Source organism: Protopterus annectens, chromosome 6.part0, assembly GCF_019279795.1.
Source record: "Protopterus annectens isolate FY-2018-M chromosome 6.part0, PAN1.0, whole genome shotgun sequence".
NCBI classification, from domain to species: Eukaryota; Metazoa; Chordata; order Ceratodontiformes; family Protopteridae; genus Protopterus; species Protopterus annectens.
In genome coordinates, this window is record NC_056737.1 from 618218228 (window position 1) to 618230594 (window position 12367).

The window sequence follows — 12367 nt, forward strand, 5'->3', positions numbered from 1 at the left end:
TATGGTTGCATCTCTCACGTGTTGGAATTTGTTGGGAGGAGGAGAGGGTTGTCTGTGTACATGAGGCAGTTGTAACATTGCCTCAAGATTCCCAGATTCACCAGCTGGACCGGAGAGGAGATTGATAACTGACCTTTGGACATGCTAGAATAATATTGGGAATTCCTTAATAATTGAAAACAAGGGCCAGTGGGGAGTGAGGGTGTAGTGCTTTTAATTTTTAGTGCTGACTTATATAATTGCTTTAGCGCGCAAGTGCCAGGTAACTTAACTGCAATGTGTTACAGGTAACTTAAATGCAAAAACGACAAACAGTAACTTTCTTTCAAGTGAAACAAGGAAATAAGTACAGTAAGCAATGCAGATATCACTAGTGATCCACAGAAGCGCTGAGAAGCTGCGTATTAGGTGGAAGTAGCGTTCCAGGGAAATAACAAGCAAACAAACAACAAGCATATAAACAAAGCTAGATTCAGCAGGCCTGGATCTAGTCTATGCTACAGCAAACAAGGTGTACCAATTTCAGTAAGATACAGTTCAAATATTCAGGCACTATAAACCTTTAACCAGAAATTCCCAGCTCAGAAGGGCAGAGTCCGGCCTCTTCTCCCACAAGAGTGCAGACCACGAACCTTCTTAATGTAAAATAACTGGCCTGAAGCCCAAGTGCCTAAACCAGAACTAATACACTTTAAGAATAACAGACACTGGGCTCTCAATAAGCAGTTCCCAACTTAGAAGGATGAAAGCCACCTGTCCTGCCACCACAGTGCATGCCACAAACCTTCCTAATGTAAAACAACTGGTCTGAAGCCCAAGTGCTTAATCCAAAAGACTTAGAATGATAGCTACACTTTAATCAAGTTACTACCAAGCAGTAATAAATACAATTGAATACTTTAGAGAATGCCTGGATTAGTGCTCAAGTTACACAAACAAAGATAGATCCAGCAGGCCCGAATCCAGTGTATGCCACAGTAAACAAGGCGCACCAACTTCAGTAAGAAGCAGTTCAGATATGCATGCACTATAAGCCTTTAACCAGAAATTCCCAGCTCAGAAGGGCACAGTCCAGCCTCTCCTCCCACAAGAGTGCAGACCACGAACCCTCTTAATGTAAAATAACTGGCCTGAAAGCCCAAGTGCTTAATCCAGAATTAATACACTTTTAGAATAACAGACACTGTGCCCTCATTCAGCAGTTCCCAACCTAGAAGGATGTAAGCTACCTGTTCTGCCACTACAGTGCAGACCACAAACCCTCTCAGTGCAAAACAACTGGTCCGAAGCCCAAGTGTTTAAACCAAAAGGCTTAGAATGAGTTACACCAAGCAGTAATAAATACAATCGAGTACTTTTAAGATGATGCAAAAGTAAAATAAAGTAGGTAGAAACACAAGTACAGTAAAAGCAGATGAAATTTTTTTTTTCTGAACAAGTGCTGAGATCAAAGAAACAGATTTGAGTGCTGAAACTAGAAAACAGGCTAGTTATAAGAAAAAAAAAAACTAAGCTAGAAGGCTTCCCTCCAACACAGAAGGGCTTGGGGGCTCAGAAGCCTACAAATAGTCTATACCACTTAACAGGAAAGGCAGGAAACAAGCTTACTTTTTTTTTTTCTGTTTCCCAGATGCTCTCTTTGTACACAGTAGGAGTGCCTGAAATCAAAATATGATCTCACTGCACTCAGTTGAGTGAGCAAATGAGATGGGCCCAGAAGGAGTATCCAAACACAAATTTACAAGAGGGGCGGGCAGTTTGAAGGCCACTAAGATTAACACCAAAACAAAAACAGGGAGGGTGGCTGGGACTAACTGAAGAGCAGAGTCAAAACTTCCAGTTCAGTTAATATTCTTGCAACACACAGTTGCAATCAATTTAAATACTGTATTTTTTTAAAAAAAAAGTGCAGATAAAGGTACTTAAATTCTCTTATACGTCCAGTTGAATACAGCAAGTTCTTAGCCGGCCAAAGCTGAGGATTTAAGCAGAAAATATTTCACACTGTACCACTTAAACAGGCAAGGACAGGAAATCAAAGAATGTGGCTACCCCCACACCTGTAATTACTAGCAAATAACAAAATTCAGCAAACACTGACTAACTTCCAGTTCAGTTAATATTCCTGCAACACACAGTTAAAATCAATTTAAATACTGTATTTTTTGAAAAAAAGTGCAGATAAAGGTACTTAAATTTTCTTATACATCCAGTTGAATACAGCAAGTTCTTAGCCGGCCAAAGCTGAGGTTTTTAAGCAGAAAATATTTCACACTGTACCACTTAAATAGGCAAGGACAGGAAATCAAAGAATGTGGCTACCCCCACACCTGTAATTACTAGCAAATAACAAAATTCAGCAAACACTAACTAACTTCCAGTTCAGTTAATATTCCTGCAACACACAGTTAAAATCAATTTAAATACTGTATTTTTTGAAAAAAAAGTGCAGATAAAGGTACTTAAATTCTCTTATACGTCCAGTTGAATACAGCAAGTTCTTAGCCGGCCAAAGCTGAGGTTTTTAAGCAGAAAATATTTCACACTGTACCACTTAAATAGGCAAGGACAGGAAATCAAAGAATCTGGCTCCCCCCACACCTGCAATTACTAGCAAATAACAAAATTCAGCAAACACTGACTAACTTCCAGTTCAGTTAATATTCCTGCAACACACAGTTAAAATCAATTTAAATATTGTATTTTTTTGAAAAAAAATTGCAGATAAAGGTACTTAAATTCTCTTATACGTCCAGTTGAATACAGCAAGTTCTTAGCCGGCCAAAGCTGAGGTTTATATATATATATATATATATATATATATATATATATATATATATATATGTATATATATATTTGTTTTTCTTTTTAGTTACAGCCAGACTAGATTGGGTAGAGAGGTGCAAGAGTTAGGATTCATCAAGTCAGTGGAGAGAACATCAGCCAAAATATTAAACTGACAGGACTAGATAATGCATTACAACATGCACTTAAATTCTCTAGTAACAAGTATGTCCCCACACAACTAAACTCTAACAAAATGTGCTGTTATCACAAAAAAAAAAGTTTGAAATGTGTTCAAACTTATTTTACAACTGACAGACATTAAAGCTTTTCTAGTAGACAAAGTCCAAACACCAACGTAAGCAATGTGCCAAACCAGTGCTAAAATTAGCTCCACACACTTTAACTATGTTAAACTGCCATAAATAATGTCTAACAGAAACTTAAACTGTAATTTACTATCAGGGAAAGTAAAGTCTCTAAAGTACATTCAAATAATTCTTGGTAAAATTGTGATCCGATGTTAAAAACATACAGAGCAGAGTCATACATATAGTAACTAATGTATAAATGGTGCGGGGGAAAAAAAACTAAGTGCTACAATATTTTCCTGTCAAATGATGAAAATAAAGTAGAGCAACAACAGTAATGAAGGCCTCAAGTGTCTAATAGCACTTATGAGAGGAATAATGAACATTTCCTCAGAAACAGTAAAAGAAGCATTTGTCAAAGATGAAGCCAAATAAACACTGCTACATGCAGAAATTCCCACAGGAATTACAGTAAATAACAGACAAATATTAAAGTAAATACATGCTTTTATTAATCAACATAAAAATAGAGAATAATAAATCTAATAATAAAATGAGAGGAAGGGGTCACCAAATTGGGCTTATCTGAGCAGTAAGCTAGAAAAGTCAGCAGTTGGTCTTGTGAAGACTTAGATGACCGTCGTCTTTGCGTGCCATAAATGTTCAGCCAATCAGCTGTCACAGGAAGGGAGAGGAGTCTGAGCTTTTGAAAGCTGGCCAGTGCTCTGTTACCTTGGTAGGTAACCCAAAATGCCACTGAGATAGTGGGAATGATGATCACAAAATCTATGAGCTTGCTCATATTTCATCTCCCCAACATGTAAACAAGTCCAACATGGCAATTCTTCTTGAACAAAAGTCGCACAATCTTATCCTTCTTCCTTTCCACAACTCCTACAATTCAAATAGTTTTCTTCCAGATGTTCTTGTCTTTCAATATCTCCAACTTGATTAATACATGTGCAAAATTTTTTTTTAAATTTCCATTTTCTACTTTTGCAATTTCTTAATAGCAGCCACCCAACAGTTCATAACATACACGGTCTCCCGTTCCTTAGTTTCTGCTTTGTTGCTTGCAAGTTGTGCACTCAGTTTATTGATCTCACTTTTAAAAGTTTTCATTAATTTGACCTAAAAGCACAACTGTAGTCACTTGCCCCACCAATTTATCTTCCTTGCTATTCCATCCAACTTAGTATTTTATTCACTGTACTGTCTGCCTTTATAATCAACAAATTCAGTAAATAAAAATGCTTCTTCATCATCTTTTACTTTTTAACAGGTCTGCTTATTAGACATGTTTTTCCATATTATTTTTAAATCACAAACGCCAACAGTTTTTACTATATAACACTTTTACTCAAAACAATCAAATTACAACAACAACCAAAGAATATGTCTAATCACTGCCCATATTCTGGACCCTGGCTGCATCTGCCTGTGCTGGCAATGATAGTGTTTCTATTAGACTCTAAATGCACCTCGTTAGCTGGTGTGGGTATCCATATCACTGCAAAGGTCAACAATGCCCCGCTCTTGCATTAGGGTGTTTCTGCAAGCATGCTAATAAGGGCTACCATCAACAGCTTTGTAAAACTAAAGCAATGTTCCCGGGTCCTGGCTGCAGTCAGTGCCTGCAAGCCTCTGCCGGATGACGATCAGCCAACCAAAACAATCACTCCCTCTAGGATGGGTGAACTGGCATCACTGCTCACACCTACCCTTCCCAATCCAGCTTCTCTATCAATCGATCCACTAATCAAACTCAGATCATAATCTGGGCTTTATTCTTTTATACTATGAAGCCACTTGCATGACATGAGATTTTTATATGACTTATCATTCACATTTCTGTGTTATATAAGCTTGTAATGTGCAGTACACTGTGTGGCCTCATCTGCGCAGTGTGCAAGCTTCCATAAGCACATGAAATTACCATCTCATGTGAGCTGTATGGCCCTTGCTACTCTGTGTCATGACAGCTTGCCCTCTGGTCTCTACTAGGGATCACTCCACATCAGGGATCTCTTCCTCAGTTGTACTCTATGATGGCAGACTAAATTGTAGACACTTACTACCAAGTCCATGTACAGCTTCTCTGGGAATCAGGCTTGCTAAATGAACTCAGCTGGCCAGTGGTGTACTCTGGGTAAAAACTTCTGTAACAGTGGAAGCAGTGAGCCTGGCTCCATGGTGCAGAAAGGATAAAGCCCTGACTGTGACCCAGGTGACTTGGGTTTGATTAGTGAGCAAACAGGAAGGGAGAAGAGTGAAAGGACATGACCTACTCACAGAAGGTAGGGATGTGCTCCTGAGTGGTGTGAATTTCCTGGTGGGGACCTGGGAAAACACCACCCATGTTTCAGGGGGAAAGCAGGGCTGCTTGGAAGAATGCCCCTAGCAAAAGTGAGGAGACATCCTCCATGGTCAGCCTAGTGCACTTACCCTCCACAGTGCATTCCTAGGTGCATCCTGGGGCTACAGCATACTCAGAAAAAGCTTGAATCATCCCTATTGTTTGTCTAAATGATGGTCCCTCCAGTTCACCCTTCATCCCAGTGATAGGGAGTGCATGGACTAAATGACCGGGATGGGGTTAATGGCTGACAGAGCAAAAAAAATTACTGGAGGCAATGAGCGCTGGGTTGAAATGCGAACTAACCACAAAACATGGAAACTTGCGAGGTTCACACAGGTCCATGAAGTTTCGCAGTCTTGGTCACATAAGCTTGTGCATCTATAGCCATTTGGTTCAATGTTCAACTGTAGCTACTTAACACGCAGTTTGTATACCTCTATTCTAAAGCAATGATGCTGAGGAAGAAAAACAAAAGCAGGAACAACAATGAGAGGGTAATTAAAAAAAAATTGTTGCGACCTGCCAAATATATTAGAGCAATTTTAGCGTATGTTTTACCACACAAATTTAAAATTAAAACCCACAGACATACCTTTGAATTAGTAGGATCGTGTTCCTTTTTTCGTGGAGGAAGTGGAGGAGGAATCAGAAAATCCTCACTTAACCGATGTAAACTTCCGCATGAACTTGAGTAAGATTCTGAAATAAGAAAAAACATAATCTGTAAATGAAAAAGTGCATTGCACAGAAAGAGCAAAATAACACTTTCAAGGATTGGTTCTCAAACTAATAAACTAGTAGACTAATGTAAAACAAAAGTAAAATTCTCAATCATTCACTTATTCATACAACATTTTTTCTAAGCTGTTAACCCATATCAGCTGAAATGATGGATCCTTTTCAGTTGTGACTATGTTGTGTCTTTCGGCTTTTCCCGGTTAGGGGTCACCACAGTGGAACTCCGGTCCGCTAATGATTGGCAGTAGATTTTTACATGCCGAGTTGTCGTACCTGGTGCACAACCTTCAACAAATGTATTCACATTCACGCATGTCTCCACACAGAAGACGCTCTAGCTGAGAATCGAACAGGACAATGTCTTACTGTGAGGCGACAACGCTACCGCAGCACCACCACCGCAGTCTAAGTAAAAAAAAAAAAAAAAAGAATAATACTGCATTAAACAGTAATTTGTATAGAACATAACTTAGGCAACCACTGAATAAACTTTACAACAAGCTTCACCTCAAAAACGAAAAATGAAAAGAAAAGAAAAGAAAAGAAAGACCCTAAAAAACGATGACCATTGTTTGCCATAAGTAATCCAGGAAAGCCTCACAAAATTACTCATTTAATTACATGAACTACTGCAATTATACATGAATATGTGGCTAATAGGGATAAGAGTAAATGGAATCTGTATGTGGGCAATTTGTTGTAATTGAAGGGAAGTGAAAAGAAACAGCAGAAGAAAACCCACACCAACAATGGAACAACATGAAAACTTCGCAAAATGTTTGGAGTTCAGGACTAGACCCTTGAACTCTGAAGTAGAAATCTTACCTGTGAGCTACCAAATTGTCCAAGAAAGTGTACAAGATCAAAATAAATAAGACGGCAAGAAGAATTTATTTCTGCATAACAACAATAAAGGAGAGAAAAACAATGAAACAAAAAAAAGAAAGGGAACTCATCAGACTGAAGGAGTGTAAATGCATATGCTGTAAAAGTTATAGAAAAACACACAGATACCTGTGCGTGCAGTGAAAGCAAATATTCATCATCGTTAAAGCAAATGCACATAGCCTGCAATATTAGAAGGGAAAGCAAGTTAATTCTGAAGCAAGCACTGGTTACTTCTCAAATTAGGTGATACTTTTCCAACCAACAGGTCCCAACTTGGTTAAGGACTTTCTCCTTGCAGTGTGTATAAACTTGAGCTTTGAAAGAGTGAATGCACCATCATTATGAAACCTAAAGAGTAGTGTGCTCCTGTAAAAGACAACCTGTTTTCTAAATGGAACTAACAGCCTGAACATATGAAGTTATGAAGCACGGTAACAAATTGGAAGGTTAGTCATTTCTATTAAATTGGAAAGTTGATCTTTTCAAAATGTGAAGCAGTTGTGCCCTGAATAGCATATCAGGTGGCTTGAATATTTCAGGGAAACCAGTAATAATAATGCACACATCTGAGATGCATGGCTTCTCTGAAATGGAAAAAGAAGTTATGTACTCACCATAATTTTCCATCTGAGTAGTTGTTTTTCATTTGTCTTCAACTTGTGGGTTCCTGGATCTGTATCGGATCTGACTCAGCTGCATATCCAGCATCTGATCCAAGCTCCTCCCCTTACCCATAATGCTCCTGTCTCCTCCTTCCCTTCAGATTGAGTTTGCTGTCCAATCCAGTCCCAACGCCTGACCCAACACAGACTAGTCCGTGCCAGAAAAAAAAAAACAAGGACAAAAGACACCTTATGGTGTGACCTGCATTATAGACACCAGCAGTTCGCACACGGCAAGGGGGAAGGAGGGAGGGATGGTTGAAGACAAATGAAGAGCAACTACTCAGATGGAACGTTATGGTGAGTACATAACTTTTTTTATCTGAAGTAGTTGTCTTCATTTGATCTTCAACCTATGGGAGAGAGTCCCAACTACCAGACACCTGGGAGGCCCTCATGGAAGGATATTCCGCAGCATGGCAGAGCCAAAGGATGCCCTGTTCCTGGATACAATGTCCAATTTAGAATGTGGGATGAAGGTATGGGATGAGGACCAAGTGGCCGCAGAACAAATATCATCTAATGAAACTCTGGACCAAAAAGTTGCTGACGTGGCCATAGACCTGGTGGAATGCACTTTCACCTGACTTGGCTGGGAAATCTCTCTGGCTGATATATGCCTGAATAATACAATGAGAAATCCAATGGGTGATAGTAACTTTGGAAATTGTTTTCCCTAAAAAGGGTTTGGAGTAAGAAATGAAACGTTGGTCAGATTTATGAAAGGTTTATGTCCTGTACAAGTAGAAACTAACTGTCTGTGCATGTCTCGTACATACATTTTGTATTCTCCCTTGTTTTGAAAATTTGGAAAGAAGACCGGTAGATTGATTACCTGGTTAATATTTTCTTCTGAAGCTACTTTGGGTAGAAAAGATGGATTAATATGCAGATACACCCTGTCCTTATGAAAAATCATATAAGGGGCTTTGATCGATAGATCCTGAAGTTCCAAAACTTTCCTAGCAGAAGTAATGGCAATCACAAAGCCAATCTTCCAGGACAGAAACTGCATATCCAATGAGGCTGCAGGTTCAAAAGGGGGTGCAACTAAGGCTTGAAGTACTAGGGTAAGATCCCACTGTGGTGTAGGGTCCTTTATCGGGGGACGAAGAAAAGAAGTACCTTTGAGGAAGACCTTACAAAGCTTTGAAGATGCTAAGGAAGTCATATTATCCCCATGATAATTAGAAATTGCCGCAAGTTGAACTTTGACAGTAGAAAAGCAAGCACCTTGTTGAAAAATTCCTGATAAAAATTCCAACACTGCAGGAACTGCAGCCGTGAAAGGATCTAATGCATGCTGAGAGGCCCAGATAGAAAAACGTTTCCATTTGCTGGAGTACCTTTTCTGGTGGAGGACTTATGAGCCACCACTAGAATTCTTTTAACGGGAGAGGATAATCCGGGAGTCCTGACTATCATGGGAACTGAAGCAGCCAAGCAGTGAGTTTTAGACTGTCCAGGTCTGGATGGTGAGTCCCAGAGGGATGACATACGACATCCATAACTGGATCCAACATCCATGGTGGAGCCACCATATGAGACCTCAGAGAGGGAAACCAGACTTGATGAAGCCAGAATGTGCTAATGAGGATAACCAAGCTCCCCAGCCTGTGAGCTTTCTGAAGAAATTTTGATATTAAAGGAAGAGGAAGATAAGCATACAAAAGATGGGGGGGGCAAGCATGAATTAGAGGGTCTCTGGGGGCTTCCCCCTGAGGGGGGGTTCAGTGCGAAGAACTCGCTGGATTTCACGTTGGATGGAGAGGCAAATAGAGCGCAGCAAGGCTGACCCCACTTTTGAAAGATCTGCTCCGCTACTGAGGGATTCAGAGACCACTTGTGAGGCATCAGAATGGTGAGCCTGACTGCTAGAATGTTGGACCTCCCCAGAATGTGTGTTGCCACCAGAAAATGGCTGGTGGAGATTGCCCATTCCCATACTCTTATGGCCTCGCGACATAGGGGACAAGATCTGGTTCCCCCTTGTTTGTTGATGTACCAGACCACAGACATACTCTGTCTGTCTGGATAGCAATTGTTCCTGAAGGGAGATGGGCATGGAAGGCCTGCAACACTAGAAGCACCCCCTCATCTCCAGGACACTGATATGCAAATTGGTCACGTAGGGGGACCACATGCCTTGGACTGTCCTTTCTGAGCAGTGCCCCAGCTGGGAGGCATTCATAGTCACCATGGCCATGGGAAAAGGTGGGTGAAAGGGACATCCCCGAACCAGATCCGAGGAATGAATCCACCACCAAAGGGAGTCCCTGCACACTTGAGAGATTCGGACAGGGTGCACCAACGGAAGATCTAACAGAGACCATTGCACTGACAGGGTCCACTGAAGGATTCACATGTGAAGGGGTGCCAAGGCCAATAGATTGATCGTGGCCGCCATGGACCCCAACGCCCTTAATACAATTTCCACTGTTGGAGAGTGAGTTTGAATAATGCACAGGACATGTAGCGTCAGACTGCGTATTCTGTCTGGAGTAAGAAACTCACTGGTTCGAATTGTGTCTATTCGCACCCCAATGAAGTCTAAGGTTTGGACCGCGGTCAGAGAGGATTAGTTTAGATCGACTGTAATGCCCAACCTCTGGACCAGAAGGAGAAAGGACTCCCTCACTTGACAGAGTTGATGCTTGGACAAGGCAGTGAGGAGCCAATTATACAGGTAGGGAAATACCTGAATGCCCTAGAGTCTCAGGTGAGCCACTACTACTGACATCACTTTGATAAACACCCTGGGGGCTGTGGTGAGACCAAAGGGGAGCGCTCTGAACTGATAATGATTGGCTCCTAGCCAGAAGTGGAGAAACCTACAGGAGAGTCTGTCCATCTTGATACGATAGTACACATCCTGGAGGTCGAGCGAGCACATCCAATCGTTCTCCTGCAGGAAGGATGGGATAGACTGAAGGGTGACTATCTGGAATTTCACCTTGGCCACAGACGGGTTCAAGGTGGATAGATCCAAAATGGGTCTTAGGTTCCCCCATTTTCTTTGGCACCAAAAAGAACCTGGAATAAATACCTGATCTGGAATGGTCTAGGGGGACGGGTTGGATGACTCGCTTTCTTAGCAGCTTTGCTATTTCCAATACTGCATCCTCCCTGTGCGTGGCTGGAACATCTGGGAGGTGTTTAGGCAGTGGAGGTGGCTCAAGGAAGGGGACTGAATAGCCTCTGCATATAATTCACAACACCAAACAATCTTTTGTAATGGACTCCCACTCCATTAAGTGCAATGACAGACGGCCTCAGACTGCCTCCAGAGACGAGCAGTTGGGCAACCCTTCAGGGTTGCTGAGCGGGTCTGTCTGAGAAAGGTTTTTGAGACTTATAATTTCTCAGACCCCCCTCTACCTCTAGGGTGACATCTATCAAATCCCCCTCTGCCCCTGGGGGATGGTGAGTCCCGAGTGTCTCAGGGAAAATTCTCAGATTTCCAGAACCACATCTTCTTGGTCCCTCACTGATTCCTAGAGAAAGATTGTTGAGGGGCCGAGAAGCGGATCCCAGTGACAGAATCTTCCCAGCCTTCTCACTCTGAACTAGAGCCTCACATACCGACTTCACAAGCAGGGAAGTACCATCGTAAGGGGCATTGGTAAAATATGTCTTAAAAGGTTCCAAAAACTGACAGAGCCAGAACCAGGTGTGTCGCCTGATGACAACGCCTGTACCAGCTCCTTAGTGGCTCATCCAGTTGCATGGGAGAGGAGGCACATGGAGGTATTCGCAACTGACTTTAGAGTGGCCATACGAGCGGAGAAAATCTTCTTGTCATCTGCCAACATGGACTCCTGGGTCGACTCAGTAAACCCCTTAACCAAGTCTCCCTGCAGCCGAATCATATGTGCCATGTAATTAAGTGCCCAGAGAAGGTCACTGAAGCATACACCCACTTCCCAAAATGGTCCATCGCCCTTGACCCTTGGTCAGGAGGATGGACCATAGCGCTCTCCTGAGAGAGATCCTTCCTAGTGCCTGCTGCCACCACCATGGCATCATCAGGAGACCCCTTGTTCCAGTATAGTCTATTTGATGGGGGGCTCAAGACCTTATCTGGACATTTGGGAATGGGCTCCACCATGTCCGGTTCCTTCCACGCCTGAGATGTAATGAGATCCACTAAAGGATCTGTGAGAGGGGACACCCAGGAAGTAAAGGGTCTTGCACCAAATACCTCAAGGAACACTGATTCTTTTGAGGTAGGCTTCTGGGCAGACCACACCCCTCACTGGCTAAGGAGTTCCATGATGTCTCCAAAGGAGACATCCTCAAGGAGGTGACTGGGAAGAAGCTTCCCCTTCCTCCAAATAAGTGTCTTCGGTGAGAGCTGGGGAGTCTAAGTGCCTCCTTTTGCAAGTACGCTTGCGAGGGATCTTCTCAGTGGGGATCTCTAGGGAGGACTCGCCAATGTCTTGCTGCTCCCAAAGCGGAAGCTTCCTGAGGCAAAGTGGCAGCAGGCTGTCCCTGAGATGGCAGGATGGCCGGAACCATACCAGAAACAGAAGAAGTCGGGGCAGAGTCCGAGGAAGAGATGGTCAAGGTTCTCAAGGAAATCAAGAGAACCCTCTCCACCATATCAAAAGTTGAAGGGGAACAGA

At 42.2% G+C, this 12367-nt stretch overlaps 1 protein-coding gene across 1 annotated transcript in view; it reads right to left on the minus strand.

The window, feature by feature from the left end:
* The window catches only part of SOS2 (SOS Ras/Rho guanine nucleotide exchange factor 2), a 2018564-nt gene that overhangs the window by 44657 nt on the left and 1961540 nt on the right, over nt 1-12367 (minus strand). The window contains exon 22 of the mRNA XM_044074288.1: nt 6047-6153. Coding sequence (XP_043930223.1) covers nt 6047-6153 — 107 coding nt within the window. The remainder of the gene's footprint in view (nt 1-6046; nt 6154-12367) is intronic.